General features: G+C 38.3%; 2 protein-coding genes across 5 annotated transcripts in view; one reads left to right on the top strand and one right to left on the bottom strand.

Annotated features, from left to right (window-relative positions):
- LOC106868099 (fanconi-associated nuclease 1) overlaps positions 1–15973 on the top strand; it is a 26221-nt gene extending 10248 nt beyond the window's left edge. Inside the window, exons 7-16 of the mRNA XM_014913218.2 lie at positions 149–247; positions 1137–1271; positions 2452–2680; positions 3777–3938; positions 5424–5589; positions 6126–6322; positions 8330–8428; positions 10466–10594; positions 15009–15114; positions 15806–15973. Of these exons, the coding sequence (XP_014768704.1) occupies positions 149–247; positions 1137–1271; positions 2452–2680; positions 3777–3938; positions 5424–5589; positions 6126–6322; positions 8330–8428; positions 10466–10594; positions 15009–15114; positions 15806–15843 (1360 nt within the window). The 3' untranslated portion in view covers positions 15844–15973. The remainder of the gene's footprint in view (positions 1–148; positions 248–1136; positions 1272–2451; positions 2681–3776; positions 3939–5423; positions 5590–6125; positions 6323–8329; positions 8429–10465; positions 10595–15008; positions 15115–15805) is intronic.
- Positions 15858–17099, bottom strand: part of LOC106884502 (uncharacterized) — a 101909-nt gene continuing 100667 nt past the window's right edge. For all 4 annotated transcript variants that reach the window (XM_052975572.1, XM_052975574.1, XM_052975575.1 and 1 more), the window contains exon 7: positions 15858–16487. In XM_052975572.1, the coding sequence (XP_052831532.1) occupies positions 16333–16487 (155 nt within the window). In that variant the 3' untranslated portion in view covers positions 15858–16332. The remainder of the gene's footprint in view (positions 16488–17099) is intronic.

The raw sequence follows: 17099 nt of genomic DNA on the forward strand, positions 1-17099 counted from the left end.
GAATCAGTAATGTATATTTTTTGTCATTTTATGTCTTAGTTTTAATTTCGAATCCAACCAGAGTGGATTTTGCTATAACCAAGAATCCAAAAGATTTGAGGATTTGATATCACCTGTTAGAATATTTACTCAAGTTCTAAATTTTCAGGTTTCAGATGCTGCAAGTAAACATTGGTCGTGTTGTGTTCCCCACTTATAAAATTCACAGACAAACAGAAATCTTTCAATCAAGAAATGACTTAATCAGGTAAAAAAAAGCTCATTAATACTCATTTACATAGTTTTGCTTTTTTTTTTTTTTCAATTAAGCCAGAGTGGGGAAGGGCAATGCCTGTGACCCTTTTAAAATGGGATAATTGTCATCACATGCGCATTTTCCATTACTGGCATGGGTTGGACAGTTTGACAGGCTCCTACGGTCCCAAAGACTGCATCATGCTACAGTGCTTGTTTTGGCATGGCTTCTACAGTTGGATACCCTTCATAATGCCAACCACTTTACAGAGTGTACTGGGTGCTGTTTTGTGTCACTAACACTAGTGAGGCCATCCAGTTTTGCAAGACTATGAATCCTGAGGGGGAGGGCTTTATGCTAGGAGATGATGGGGCAAAAGTATGAGAGAAGGGGCCAGAGCAAATCTGGTCTCTTACTGTGGAGGAGCTGCATGACATTTTAGAAGGGAGGGCTGGAGGGATTGAGGGAGGGTGTGGGAGATGACTGACCATGTTGAGCAATAGAACAGTCATGATGAAACAATGATGTTCATTAGAAATTCTTTTATGAAGGCCAGTTCTTTGGTGTTACTCAGCTGAGAGAGGTATGGGATTCTCTGATGAATACACAAAATATGCATAAGTAACTACTATTTTGACTATTACATAAAATCTAGTGAAACCTGACTGGATTATGGTTTAGATATTTTAGTTACTACAGGCTTCCATACTTTACTACAACCAACAAAGTAATGGGTTTCTGATGATTATATGAAATAGACAAGTAACTACTGTCTTGGCTATTACATAAAATCTAGTAAAACTAAAGTGGGTTACAATTGGGATATTTTGGTTTGTGCAGGCCTCCATACTTTACTACCCTGCTTCCACTAAATCTATGTATTCTTCTGGTATTTTCCTAGGTATGGTGATGCTATTCAACTGGACAGTGAAATGGTTTCTAGAATGGAGAAGAAGGATTTATCTGGTGCCTATGAAGTCTACCTCAAAGCCAAAATGCTCTACGATGACAACAAAAAGGACAAAAGAATAAAAATGTAAGTTATCTTTGAAAAGTAATTTTTTCTCTCTCTCTCTTTAAACTTGTGTGTGTGTGTGGGTTTGTTTGCATTTGTCATCATCATCTGGTCAGGCTTGCTCAGACAAATGTCTTTCAATTGCTACTGTCTTGTCTATGGTCACAGGTCCTATGGACGATTGCGGTGCCAGTCAAACTGATGAGTTTCCCAGACCAAGTTTCCTAAGAGTGTAATTTGTTCCGAGAAGTTAGAAGAAATCCAAAGACAAAGTATTTTTTATGCTTTGCTTCTTTATTTAAGACACTAGGATATAATTTGTAGGAGATTTGCTTGCTATTTCTAGCATATCAAGCAACCCTGTAAAGGCTCCCTCATTATTTCAAAGTTATGCTATATATGGAGGAATAGATGTGTTAGTTATATAACTGGTAAAAGATGGCTGAGTTGATTAGATGTTGAATAACTAAGCTAAGTGGTCAGTATTCTGTGTTCTACCCCTGGCATTGGATTTAGGAACCACTGTTAAGTTCTGGGTTTTATGTAATTAACTTCCTGCCTCCTCTCAAGATTGCTGGCCTTGTGCCAAAATTAGAAAGACTCTTGTAACAACACAATCATCATCATCATTGCTTAACATCCGCTTTCCATGCTGGCATGGGGGAGCCGGTCAGGTAGGAGCCTGCATTAGGCTTCTGCAACTGTTTTGGCAGGATTTTTACGGCTGGATGTTCTTCCTAACACCTACCACTCAACAGAATGGACTTAGTGCTTTTCACGTGGCACAAGCAAAGTCAAAGAAATTAATCAAACATTGTATAATTAAATACATGTAAATTTACTTATAATTGATTCAGATTTTAGATTGTCTTATGTAAAAATAGTGACATCTCAGGCCTTATAATTGCACTGTGGACCACCATAACTTCGGTTTGGAACACTTGTGGTCTGTCTGGGCCTTGATGAGCGTTACTGGTATAGTCCATTTAGTAATAAGTAGGTACCACAGGATAGTAGTATAGTCTAGTCAAAAGTAGCTTTAGAATGGTACAGTCCTCTTAGCTGTAAGTAGGTACCCAAGATGTGCTATGATCTACTTAGTAATAAGTAGATACCACAGGTGGGTGGTATAGTACACCCAGGTAAAAACTCATTAATGCTGTTGCTATCATGCTATCTTTTGTTATTTTTGTTTGTTTAGGTGGGACAAGAAACTACCCCTATTTCTGAGACATTGTACCACTGGGTACGTTTGTTCCCATATCCTCTTCCAAGGGGTTGAATTGCTTCAAAGACAAAGGAACTACAAAGATGCTGTTGCGATATTAGAGGAGTTACTGTCCCAGGACATATATGGCTGCAGCCACAGAGGTCGTTGGTATGATCGATTGGCCTTGAACTTGGATCAACATTTGCAGTCACCAGGCAAGGTAGAGCAATTAGTCTTGTTTTGAAAACAAAGTTTCCATGTTTTCCCTTTCAGCTACCCTACTCCTCCCCTCTTCTTCTTTCCTTTTCTCCCCCTCTCCTTCCCCCCTCTCCTCCTGCTTGATCTGGACTGACTTAATGGTGGTGGGAGTTAAACAGTAACAAGGAGAAAACACATGACATAAAAAAGGCACCAGAGGAGCGATGCATACCCTGTGCACAGATAAATTTTTTTCTCAAATTATAGTGTGGCCTGCAATGTGTTGCTTATCCACACTTTTTAATTGAACTGAATTAAGCTTTGTAAGTGTTTGTCTAAAAGCGGATTGGAAGTCTGAGTAGATGACAGCTAAAAGTAGACTTGATCGATGTCTACACCAAACACATGAGTAAAATTTGCATATGACTAAATAAATGATTATTCAAATAATAATCATGATTAAGAAAAAGAAAGTGAACAAAATGAAATACTTATAGAAAATGTTGCATAGAATTTCAAAAGATGCTTGGATTTGGTCATTCAACCATTCATTGACACCTGCATGCCACTGTAAAAGTCAGCAAATTGGGTCAATGGGTTCCTCACAAACTTCCCGAGTCTAATTGCGTGCACAGAGTGAATGTTGTAGGTGTTGTTGTCAGACTGTAAACACTCAGAACCAAAGCTGCAGGACGTCACATTTGATGCTCTACCAATTCCACCAGTCTACTGTCTTGCATTTGTATTTTATTGACTCTGAAAGGATGAAAGGCAAAGCTGACTGGATGTGACTGGGGAGGGTCTCCAGAGGCTCAACATCACCTTGGAGGATGCAGAGGGACTGGCATGGGACCATCAGTGATGGAGAGTGCTGGTGGTCCTGGTTGGCTGTACACATGATGATGCCTCAGGGTCCCATTAAGCAAGCAAGAGTATGAAACACCAGGTAACTCCCATCTGATGTTCCAATGCCAATGCCTGTTCACCATATATAATATGTGTGTATGTATGAGTATGTGTGTGTTTGTGTGAGTGTGTTTGCATGCATGTATGCACATGTATGTGTGTTTATGTGTTAAAATTTGTTAATTTTCTTTTTGTTATTGTTTTGTTTCCAGGCTCTGGACATAATAGAAAAAGGTTTGAAGGACTCTTTGGTTTCTGTTGGTCACAGATATTCTTTATATTTAAGAGCAGAAAAAATTTGCAAAGATTCCAAATCTCGCTGGCACAAAAGATTAAAGAAACTCAAACATGAACCTGTTGTTGAGGCTCCTAAGGTATGTTTCACACCTTTACAGTCGAAGGAATTTTTCTAAACCACCAATTACAGGTACAACACTAACTGATGGTTCAGAACCTCTTATAGTTTGCACTAATTTACCTTGATACCTGTATTTTGATTAATTCTTTTCATAAATTTAATATATGTTTAATTTAAGGTGGTCAGCTAACGGAGTCGTTAGCATGCCAGGTGAAGTGCTTTGTGGCATTTCGTCCATCTTTAGGCTCTGAGTTCAAATCCTGCTGGGGTTGGATTTACCTTTCAGGGTCGATAAAATAAGTACCAGTTGAGTGCTGGGGTTGATTTAATTGACTTTAGCCCCTCCCCCCAAACTACTGGCCTTGTGCTAAACTTTGAAGCCAATATTTGTTTCATTTAGTGAGTGCTGACCAGGGTGACCACCCATGTTTCAGAAAAACCAGTTAGCCTGAAAGACTTTGGTACCTCTAATTACCTTAATTAATATGTTTGTTTTGTTTGTTTTAATTTTGCTTTCTTTATAGGGTAATCTAAAGGGATGTAACAAAGTAATATAAATGGATGCCTAGTTTTATATCTTGCTATTTTTAGTTTAATTCTTACAGAATTTAACACTGCTTACCATCCTCCTGGGATCAATATTAATTGTAATACACTCAGGTCAGCAGTATTGTGTCTATATTGTATTTGCTGAAGAACTGTGAAGTTGGTTACAGGTTCCTTAATGAACCAATTTATAATTAGTTCACTGCATTAATGGGGTGAGTTTGTGCAACTTGGACAGAACAAATAACACATTATTTTTGTTAAAAATCACAGGTTTATTAATTTTTACTCAAGCGAGATCGTTGCCAGTGCCACTGGACTGGCTCCTGTGCAGGTGGCACGTAAAATACACCATTTTGAGTGTGGCCGTTGCCAATACTGCCCGACTGATCTTCATGCCGGTGGCACGTGAAAGCACCCACTACACTCTCGGAGTGGTTGGCGTTAGGAAGGGCATCCAGCTGTAGAAACTCTGCCAAATAAAATTGGAGCCTGATGTAGCCACCCGGTTTACCAGTCCTCAGTCAAATCGTCCAACCCATGCTAGCATGGAAAGCGGACGTTAAACGATGATGATGATGACCAGTATATATTGGCAGACGACATGAATACACACACTCCCTTCCACTCTCTTTCTCTCTATGCACACACACACATATGATGGGCTTCTCTGTTTCCATCCACCAGGGCCACTTGCAAGGTCTTGGTTAGCCTAGGTCTATAATAAAAGATGCTTACCCAAGTTGCCTTGCAGTGGGACTGAACCCTAAATGATGTACTTGGGAAGCAAACCTCATAACTACACAGCCATGCCTTCAAATCGGGAAAAATAAATGTCAAACAGTGAAGATAAATGAAAATAACAAAATAACATGAGCTGCTTTATTGAGATGTTGTGAACCAAATGCTTGATTATAGAAATAATAAACAGTGGTGTATTTATTTAATATTTCAGGTATTTATCACTGGTAAAACATTAGAATGTGGTTTACCTGGCGTCAGGTATCGGTTTATTACTAATAATTATGATGCAACAGATGGTACTTCCTCTGAAGATGTAGTAATGTGTCCTGTTGAAATTCTGGTTCTTAATCATTACATGAATAATGGCTATCCACAAGGTAAGAAACTTAATTCTAACACAGGATTTTATCCTCACTTGGTAAATCAATCAATCAACCTTTTTTGACTTGGTTGAACAACCAGTCCCAACCAGTTGGGATTCACATTATGGGTTCAACTATTCATCCTTTTAATTGCTGAATGCAAAATGTAGCTTACAAAACCTCCATCACTGAAGGTTCCAATTACAGCTTGCAAAACCCCTGTCACAAGGTTATCCATTTACTGCTGAATGGACTGTGCAATGTGAAATGAAGTGTTTTGCTTGAGAACGCAACACATAACTGGTGTGGGTATGGAAACCATGATCTTGCGATCATGAGTGCAACACCCTAACCACTTGGCCATGCACCTTGGTAAAACTGCCCAATGATGCAGAAGGAATTTAGGTGATTTTTGTCAACAAATTCAGTTTCTCTACTTCTGATGTTGTGAGAGATTTAGCTGTTAAATTGTTTCGGTCAAGTGTTAATGAAGATGTTATTTAATTAAATGTGATATTGATTAATTTCACATCGTTTGTCTTCTGTTGCAGGTCTGCACGCTGAAGGTTCCATCATGCATTTCCTTTTTGCTCTGTTCTTCTTCGACATCCTTTACATGGACATACCTGATGTCTTCATTAGTCCCTTTCAAGCATGTCCCCTTGACATGGCATCTCCTGACTTCTATTTAAACAGAAAAGAAGCCATCGATGAGCGTTTGCAGTTCATCTCCACTGCATCTCTACAGGTGAGGCTTTTTGCGTGTGTGCGTATATATTTACCTTCTTCCTGAACAGAAATATTCATCAATCCTATTCACTTTTCTTACTTATTGATCCCCCCCCCCACATTCTTTCTCTCTCTATATAATGTATGTGTGTGTGTGTATTTTATATTTTTTGTGTGTGTATTTTATATTTTTTGTGTGCAGATATAATAACTGAAGATGATCTGAGACGCATGCTCAGTGTCTCTTTATGCATTAAATTATCAAATTATCCAATTTTTCGTTTTTGAAAAGGCAAAAAAGATATGAAAACGTTCAGAGTTGTCCCCCTTGCTTTCTTATCCAAGTGATAATGTTGGATAATCTTACAGTATTTTCTCCTAATGGCTATTTTCAACCCTGCTGTGATAATTTGTGATGCTGTACTTTAGCCCTAGGTCACACATGACCAAAGGCATTCCAGCTATGACCACCCTGTCTTTTTCTTACGTTCGGGGAACCCAGGGCCACCTTATGCAACATACCCTTTGCTGGTTGAGTGATTTGAAGGACATTTTGCTGCTATTTGTCGCAAGTCTTACACTCATGTAGAGACCTCAGTTTAAAGTACAGGAGTGGGTTGGACTACCTAGGGTCAGTCATGGCTATTGCTTAGTTTTAGTTGCTCAGTTCTCCTTATAGAACAAGAGGTGGTGGTAGGCATTTCACATCATACAGCACTAATACTATCAAGGGACAGCATGAACACCTCAACATCCTCTTCTGAACTAAACGTCTTAGGCATTATGCCTCTTTTGGAAAAGGCAACTGATGACCAGTTATATCTTTCAAGATATCAAAATATCGTAGCAAGCAAAATAATATGAATTAATGTAAGAACATGTTTTCATGTTGAACATGGAGCATTTACATCTTTCCACACATGATGCCCGGTTGAGTAAAAAGGCGTTGTGATGAACATGGAAGCCATGGGTGGATATAAACCAGAGTGAAGGTTTTGGTGGTAGTAGCAAATATTCGAACTGGAAATCGGCTATGTATGGCGGGTACAGACTGACTTGAGCCCTGCAAATTGCTATGGACCCAGATTTTAAAGCTATTGTTTAGCTACATTAAATTCATCTTAGATTCTTTTAATACACTCTGTGTCATGTATAACATCTATCCATCCATATGTATCATCATCTTCATCATCATCATCTGCTTTCCATGCTGGCATGGGTTGGACAGTTTGACAGGAGCTGGCCTGGCAGAAGACGGCACCGTTTCTGTGTCTGCTTTGGCATAGTTTTTTTTTTTTTACGGCTAGATTCTCTTCCTAACACCAACCACCCCACAGAGTGGACTGTGTGCTTTTTACATGGCACCAGCACAAGTGAGGTCAGTTTTGTCATGGTTTTTATGACTGGATGCCCTTCCAAACGCCAACCACTTCACAGTGTGGACTGGATGCTTTTTACATGGCATGTATTGCATGGTTCGAAATGAATTGAAGAGCCAGATGTCTTTGCCAAACTCCAATGCCAGCCAATTCACAGAGGGTATTGGGTGCTTTTCATGGCACCAGTACTAATGAGTGTACTAGGTACCTGTAAGACAAGGCTCCTCATATTGAGGGATATCAAAGTATGTGAGGGGTGGGGGACAAGAGCAGGTATCTTGTTGAAAGTGAATACATGGCTTCCCCATCTGGAGAGAGAGATACAAGGTACTTGGTGAAAATGAAAAGAGAATAGAATAGGGAGCAAAAGGTGGGTTGGTAAGTGCTTTAGAGTGAAAAGTGTGACTAATGATTAGAGATAGGAATTTAGTTAGATGCAGTGAATATCAGTTTGAGGGAGAGGAAGTGAAAGAAGGAAATAGAGGTGGGGCAGGGGGAGGTCAGTGACAAGGGACGGTAGTAGGGATACACTGTGAGGTAAGGCTAGACAGGGCCTCATTTTTTTGAGATGGAAGTGTCTTCTCAAGTCCAGTCATCTCGGCCATGATTTGTTAAATTGTTCAATTATTTTGTTTTTCTTCTTGCAGGAACTAAATGAGCAAATAGCAAAAGTCTGGGAAGACAATTATGGCTGCATGCTTGCAGGTGGCAAGTGGGAGATGTTTAATTCACTTTCTGAATTGCAGGTTTGTTTACATTTGTTATCATAGAAACAACTGAAACTGTTTTGTCATTCTTCTCTCTCTTCCACTTCATCTCTTCCTTTTTCCATTCTTTTACTTAAGAAGAAATCATTAATATGTGAGCTAACAATGGAGTCACTAGATGTGTTAGAAATAGCAGCAACATCTCCCTCCTATCACATTATGCTATCATCAAAAACAGAACACATTGCATAGTGCAGTCCTAGGGAGACTTACTCTCTGTTCAATTCCTCTGCATTATTCTGTTTGCTGTTCATGCATTTTCTGATGAATTGTAATACATCTGAGTGTTGTATGTAATAACTTCATTGTTATTATTATTATTATTATTATTATTATTATTATTCATTATTATTATTATTATTACGTGCAGGTGGCACATAAAAAACACCATTTTGAGCGTGGCCGTTGCCAGTACCATGTGACTGGCACATAAAAGCGCCCACTACACTCTTGGAGTGGTTGGCATTAGGAAGGGCATCCAGCTGTAGAAACTCTGCCAAATCAGATTGGAGCCTGGTGTACCCTTGTGGCTTGCCAGTCCTCAGTCAAATCGTCCAACCCATGCCAGCATGGAAAGCGGACGTTAAACGATGATGATGATTATTATTATTGTGGCAGTGAGCTGGCAGAATTGTTAGCGTGCTGAACGAAATGCTTAGCAGCGTTTTGCCCATCGCTATGTTCTGAGTTCAAATTTCACCGAGGTTGACTTTGTCTTTCTTCCTTTCAGGGTTGATAAAATAAGTACCAGTTGAACACCGGGGGTTGATGTAATCGACTCATCCCCTCCCCCAAAATTGCTGCCCTTGTGGCAGAACATGAACCCATTATTATTATTCATTATTTTTGAAGAACAAAAGACAAATGCAGAATGGTAGCCACTAAAGCACAAAGTCAGCTCAACCATTTTCAACCATTTTCAACCTGGGGCTATAAACAATGTTTTATATTGCTGTTATTGTTTAGCCCTTGGTCAGCCTTGACTGATCAAAGGCATTCTAGCAATGACTATCCCCTCCTTCTCTCAGACATGGTGTATCTAGGGTTGCTTTATCCTATGTGTCCCTTCTTTTTCAAAGTGACAGGGAGCATTTGGGAGACTTGGTTCTTATTTCTAACATGCTGAATGACTTCATATTAGTTTCCTCATTGTCTTTAATATTGTTGGAATTATGGTAGATTGGCAGAGATGTTGGGTTACTAGGCTAAATAGTTAAATGTAGTTTGGTTTCAGACCTCTACATTCTGAGTTCAAATCGTGCCCTTGTCTTTCATCCCTCCAGATTTGATAAAATAACTACCAGTTGTTCATCCACCTGAAATTCATGGCCTTAAGCTTATGCATGAAAATCCTTATGTATCAATTGTTGTGGCTGTGTGGTAAGAAGTTTGCTTCCCAGCCACATAGTTTTGGGTTCAGTCCCACTAAGTGGCACTTTGAGCAAGTGTCTTTCACTATAATCCTAGGCTGGCCAAAGCCTTGTAACTGGATTTGGTTGATGGAAACTCAAAGAAGCTCATTGTGTGTGTGTGTGTGTGTAAATGTATCGTGGCACTAATAACCTGGTGTTTGAACTCAGTATACACTGTCATGGTTGGAATTTCTTTGATCATGGACCTACTTAATCAGGGTTGATCTGGGGTTAAACAACAACCTTTCCTACCACGACCTGCTAGAAATATTGTCCAGATGTCCCCTGATTCACATTCTACTTTCTTAAAAAATAAAGGACACTTTACATATTGTTGTCCAATTACACAATGCCTGGGAAAGAAAAGATGGGGTGGTCATATTTGGGCCATCTTTGTTCATAAGCTTGCTTAATCAGTGCTAGTCTAGGGTAAATACCCTCCTACCACTCATTATCCCTTCTTTGTTTCACGGTCAAACTCTACTTTATAAAAACTCTCCCCTCATCTTTTCTACTTGTACACAGGTGGGCGTGAAAAATATTTTGTTTCTTTCTTATTTATTTCTATTTTAATTAAATAATAATTTTTTTCGTTTAATACCAGGGTCTGGTTAGTTGTATGGAAGGTAAGATTCTGGCAGGAATCTTTGGAAGGTATGCCAAAAATCCGCGTCACACTCGAAGTGGGTTCCCTGATTTAACCCTTTGGAATGTAAACACAAAGAAATTCAAGGTTTGTTGCATTTTTATGACTTCTCTCTCTATACTTTTTCCTGTATACATTCACTCTTCATCTCCTTTATACACCCTCCCTTAATAGTTTAATCTCATACAATCACGGTACTTGATAATAAACTGTGTCTGTGTTCTTTAGTTTTGCTTGAACTCCGAAATCAGGGAGATTCAGCATGAATGACGAGGCTGACCCATTTGAATTAGAGGTACTACTCATTTTTGCCAGCTGAGTGGACTGGAGCAATGAGAGATAATACACGTTGTTCAAGGACAACTTGCTGCTAGGAACTGAAAGGAATTGAACTCATCACCTTACGAGCCTGAACCAAATAACCAAACCACTGAACCACGTGCCTTTGATCACTGATAAATGAATACTCTGCAGTGCAGCTTAATCACACCTATTCCTGATTATAAACAGGAAGTTCTATATTTCTGTTCTGTGTTGTATGGCATCCTTGGATGGTCTTTGACTGGTTCTGATATCATATCAGTTTTTCCATGAGAAGGGGTTGCTTGCCCCAACACTTTGTCCTTCATTTCTGGGGAAAGGGACACTGTTAATAGTCTCCTCACAACCCTTCTCACTGCACAACAAATCAGATTCCAACAGAGAAAGTGAGAGAGAATTGACACCAGTACATGACTGGTATTTATTTGTTGACATGCGAAGGATGAAAGGCAATGTTGACTTTGACTGGATTTGAACTCAACACACAAAGATTTGAAGCAAATACCACAAGGCACTCTGTCTGATGCTCTACCAACTCAGTTTGTTAGTTTGAAGACATTAAACTAAGTTTTTTGGATTGAAAGAGGAAACTAAAATCTAAAGCTCTTTTGTAATAGTGTTAATAAATAATTGTATTAAAATGTTGGGAGGACATGCAACGTCTGTGATTGAATACACGCAATTTATATATCTGCCTCAATAAACTCTGTCTCATTCATGCAAGAATAGGAAAATGGATATTAAATGATGACGATGATGGTGGTTGGAATGCCTTTCATCATAAGTCTACCCAATCAGAGCTTCACTTGGGCTAAAAACAACAACTGTACATTTTATTGTTTCTCTTTTAACAATATTGATCTCCATTAAATTGGATATTTATGTTCCCATTAACTCTTCTATATCAATCTATTGAACTGTTACACTTCATTGATTTCATTCTGTTTGATCTCTTTCATTGTTTTCTAACTTTGAGATTTCATAGATTTTTTTTTTTTTATGTTAATGTTAAATTATTCCATCAATCAATAATTTATTACAGTCTCACAAAGACTGTAAAATCAAAGGAAAGCCATCCATGCCCGTCCCTGGTAAAACCTTGTACACCATATATCTAGTCTAGCGTTCTAATTTTTGTTTAATTTGGAGTTCTGATAATATTCTTGGAAAAGCAAGAATGCTGCAACTTGCTGTCTTTCTTTCTCAGAATGTGCGCAGGAGTGGCTGTGTGGTAAGTAGCTTGCTTACCAACCACATGGTTCTGGGTTCAGTCCCACTGTGTGGCACCTTGGGCAAGTGTCTTCTACTATAGCCTCAGACCGACCAAAGCCTTGTGACTGGATTTGGTAGACGGAAACTGAAAGAAGCCCGTCGTATATATGTATGTATATGTGTACGTATGTGTGTGTGTTTGTCCCCCCAGCATCACTTGACAACTGATGCTGGTGTGTTTACGTCCCCCTAACTTAGCTGTTCGGCAAAAGAGACCCATAGAATAAGTACTAGGCTTCCAAAGAATAAGTCCTGGGGTTGATTTGCTTGACTAAAGGCGGTGCTCCAGCATGGCCGCAGTCAAATGACTGAAACGGGTAAAAGAGTAATATTTTTTTGTGCAAGAATCATAAATAGATTTAATTGCTAGATTTCATTCAGTGAGTAATTATTTCTGAGTTGCCTTCTATTGGTCTGCTCTCTCTCTCTCTTTCTTTTATTTCTCTGCCCTCTCTGTTTATGTTAACTCCAAGTGCATTAGCAGCAAAAATGAAATGAAATAATTTGTTGAGGATTAAAACCACACCCAAGCTTATGACCATGGAAGTTTACCCTTCGTACTTCATGGTTTCTAAAATGCTTAAAGATCTTTGTTTGGCAGAATTGATAGAACATTGGAAAAAAAACTGCTTTGGGATATTTGTTGCAGGGTTTTACCTTCTGAGTTCAAATCCTGCTAAGATAAACATTGCCTTTTATCCTTTTGGGCTGATAAAATAAAGCGCCAGTCAATTACTGGGGCCATTATAAACAAGTATTCCTTTCTCTCTAAGTTTCAGACCTTGTGTTTGCCTTTGTTAAAAACAATTATTGCAGTTTAAAAAAAAAAAATTGTACATGATTTTTATTTATAAAATGTGTCAAACAAATGAGATAACTGTCACTTTGTCAGTTACAATGATGGGGTTTCCAGTTGGTGTGATCAATGCTTGTGAAATTAGCATTACAAGTGGCTGAGCACTCTACAGACATGCAGACCCTTAATGTAGTTCTTGGGGAGATTCAGTGCAACACAGAACGTGACAAGGCTGGTCCATTTGAATAACTCAAAAATGAGTAGAACTCAATTTTGCCAGCTGAGGACTGCAGCAGCAAGAAGAAATGAAGTGTCTTGCTCAAGGACACATGCTGCTAGGAATCGAACTCACAACTTTGAGCCAACTACCCTAACCTCTTAGCCACACACCTTCAAACAAATAATATAAAAGAGAACGCGTGTAGTTCCTAGTGGGAACTAAACCCACATCCACTTAATTCATAGCTTATATGTATCTCTTGTGATTGTATATTTGACTTCATCATTTAAAATCCGTGTTCCATGCTTGTTTTAAGCTATTAGACAAAGGATCCAATGAACTGAAGGACTGCATCGTACTCCAGTGTTGCTTTGACATGGTTTCTGTGGCTGGATACCCTTCTTAATACTGAGGCACAGTATAGCTGAATGGTTAAGAAGTTCATTTTGAAACTACACAGTTCTGGGTTCAATCCTACTGTATGGCATCTTGAATTGACCTGTATTTCATGAGTGAAATTGAGTCAAAAGAAATTGTATCGAAGCCTGTCAGATTGCATCTGTAATTCAAAAGTGAGAATCTTGTCACAGACTGTTTCATACTGATTCTGCCTGACAATTATTGGTAGGGTATACATTAATGTGCTCTACTCAGCCACTCACACATTAATTCAGGAGCTAGTTTTACACTTGACCAAACAACTGAATCCTCGTCATATAAATTCGTTTGAACATTTATAATTTTTCTAAATACTAAAAAAAAAAAAAAATATGTAACGAGTTCTTTTGAATCTGACAACGACACTTAACCCATTGGCTTAATGAAGAGGTACAGTACTGCTTTGTACTTAGAACACTAAACAGTTTTAGGATGGTTCTATTATTGAAACATGTGATGTATTTAGTATTGTTAACCACTTAAACGAACTCCACTCCTTCATTATGGTTATCTTTGTTCATCCGGACAATTAAAGCAAACAAGATCTTAGTGACATGCTCCTAAATACAACACAAAGTGTCCTACAAGATCTGAACTTCTCTTGGGCAGTTTCCCCAAAAGTAAACCAACCTACGTAATTGTGTTACCTCAGTTTTCTTGTCTGTATGCAGAAATTGAAGGTAAACAACTCTTGTGTTTATATTGGTTTCATTCAGTTAGTGGGTGTTTCTCAGTTGGATCTCTAAATCATTTAATGTCTGCTTTTCCATGTTTGCATGGTGTCGGATGGAATTTGTTAAGGCACATTTTCTACGATCGGATCCCCTTCCTGTCGCTATAACTAGACAAGTCTTTTCAGGAAACACCCGAAACGAATAATCTCGTTTCTATGGCGATGATGGTCATTTACAACCATCACGTGCTGTCTAGACCAGGGGTTTTCAAACTGTGGTCTGCGGACCACAGGGGGTCCGCAAGGACAAGACAGGGGTTCCGTGGACAGCAAATACTTTTTATGGGCAATTTGATTTTACATATATTTTTTAATCGAAATCTTTTAATTGACAATGAACCTATTTGTTAAATACTGTTAAATAAATAAATGTAAAAATATATGTTATTTTAAGCAAATATTTATGTATAAATCTCATAAGCGTTTATAAGGGGGTCCCTAAGGTAAAGCCTGAAATATAAAGGGGTCCGCAAGTCAAAAAGTTTGAAAACCCCTGGTCTAGACAATGGTATACATAGACACGGATTTTATTTTCCGTCTACCAAATCCACTCACAAGGCTTTGGTCGCCTCGGGGTTACCTATAGACTACACACATACAAGATGCCATGCAGTGGGACTTGAACCTGGAACCACATGGTTGGGATCCAAGCTTAACCCACACAGCTATTACAAAATGTATTACTGATTGTTAATCTAAATGTTAATATTCTTATTTACAGATCTCGGAAGTCAAAGGCCCTGGTGACCGTTTGTCCACCAAACAGATGTTGTGGTTGGATTATCTCATCAAATTAGGAGTTGATGCTGAAGTCAGTCACATAAAACGTAAGAGAAAACCTTACTTTCATTATTTCAAAGTCGTCATCGTTTAACGTCCGTTGTCCATGCTGGCATGGGTTGTACGTTTCACAACTGAAGTTTAGGGTTTCTAACCACACTCGTGGGAATCAGGCTGACAGAAACCTAATTATTTGTAGAAATAGTTGGAAATAAAAACTGCTGCATCTGTGAGGGGAGGTAACTTAGGATGGTGTGTGGTATTGTTTCATTATGGAATGGCTCAGAACTTGAATCGATATGCGTCTACAAAGAGAGGGCGTGGTACTTCAGCATGGTTTGCAGTCAATAACTGAAACTAGGAGAAAGTATTGTGAATAATCTTAATATCGAGGTTTAGTGTAGTTGAAACCTCAAGTACTGCATTGTTAGTTCCTATTTGTAGCTGATTGTTATTACATAAGGTTCGTCTTATAAAGTAGGTTGGTGGGATAGTTAAGTGTGTGGCTGTTTAATGGACAGAAAAAAATCAAAGATTACGGATATAATTCATGCTGTTTCTGTTTTAATATGCTGGTATGGATTATTAGACAAGTCTATTGAAACCTCTTTCAATACGTGTCTTTATATATGTGCATATATTAATGAGTCCTGCTGAAGTTAGTATGATAAATCGAAAAGTCAGACTGAGACCATCTGTGTTTCCTAAAATTTTATTTTGCATTCCTTTTTTTTACAGCTGTTGGAACTAAGAAGTTGCAGCCACAGTCAGAATAAGAAGTTAAAGATAGTTTTGACCATAGAACGATTTTATTTCACCAGTTAATACAATGTTTCATCCCAGATTACCATCAAAGTAAATTAAAAAAATTTTTTTTTTTACGTATATGTAGATATGTATTATATTTAATAAATTTTTATTGGTATTGAAAATGCCTTAATGATTATTACTTCAGCCTTTGATGCAAGTCTCAAATTTTTACAGAAAACTAAACAGTTGAGAATAGTCATTCTTTAACTTTTTTTTGTTTCTCTTGTGAGAAACTTGGTGTTTGTAATACTGTTTCAGTGTTGATGTTATTGTTAGAGAGAAGAAAAAGCAAGGAAATAAGAAAAAAATGACAATAAGTAGTTAGTTATTTACATAAGATTATTAAAAACAAAAAAGAAAATTTACAGGAATGCTAGTTTCAAATTGAATGTTGATATGAAGACATGAGGTTATACTTAAACATTTTTTTAATATGAAGATGATGTTGATGCTTTTCATTTCTTTGGTCTGAAGACATTGTCCTCAAACTTGCCAAGCACATTTCCAGCGGGTCTGTAATTGGCCACCACAAAGTAGCTGCCATCTTCAGCACAACCTCTTCCAATACCCAACTCCTTGCTACCCTTCCACACCACTTGTGTGAAATGACCTGAAATAAAAGATCAGAAGAAAATTTCTTTTAGCAATCATTAATTCCAAAAATCATCTGCAAAATATGTTCTATCGGAAATGGTTCTTCTAAATCTGTGATTCCCAACGTGGGGCACATGTCCCACCATTAGGGAATGGTAATATATTGGTGAGGTATTGCATAGTCACGGAAAAAAAAAAATCTTTATAATCCCTTCTATGGACAATTTTACCAAATTTTGGCTCCTCCAGTCAGAATCTTAAGATCTGATGTCTCTAAAGTGGAAAATATCAGTCATAATTGATGTCTCTAAAGAGGCAATCCTGTAGGTAATTACAAACGTGTGTGTGTTTCTGTGCATGTATGTAGTATAGAACTGGCCAGTATTGAAAGCAATGCCATCTTAATTCCTTATGGAGAAATAAACTGGAGACAGACTTATGTGTGCAGGTGTGTCTAAGAGTAGTGACTTACCTCTGGCGGTGGTATTGCAGAGTATTGATAGGGCAATTAATGGCATTGCTGGGCAATGGATGAAAGAATTGAATGGTGTGTAACGGGTTGAAATTGAGTGGAAGAAGAGAGAGGGAGACAGAGATTTATGGTCATTTTATTCCGTCCAGTCAGTTT

The sequence above is a fragment of the Octopus bimaculoides genome, chromosome 21, assembly GCF_001194135.2.
Source record: "Octopus bimaculoides isolate UCB-OBI-ISO-001 chromosome 21, ASM119413v2, whole genome shotgun sequence".
Lineage (NCBI taxonomy): Eukaryota > Metazoa > Mollusca > Cephalopoda > Octopoda > Octopodidae > Octopus > Octopus bimaculoides.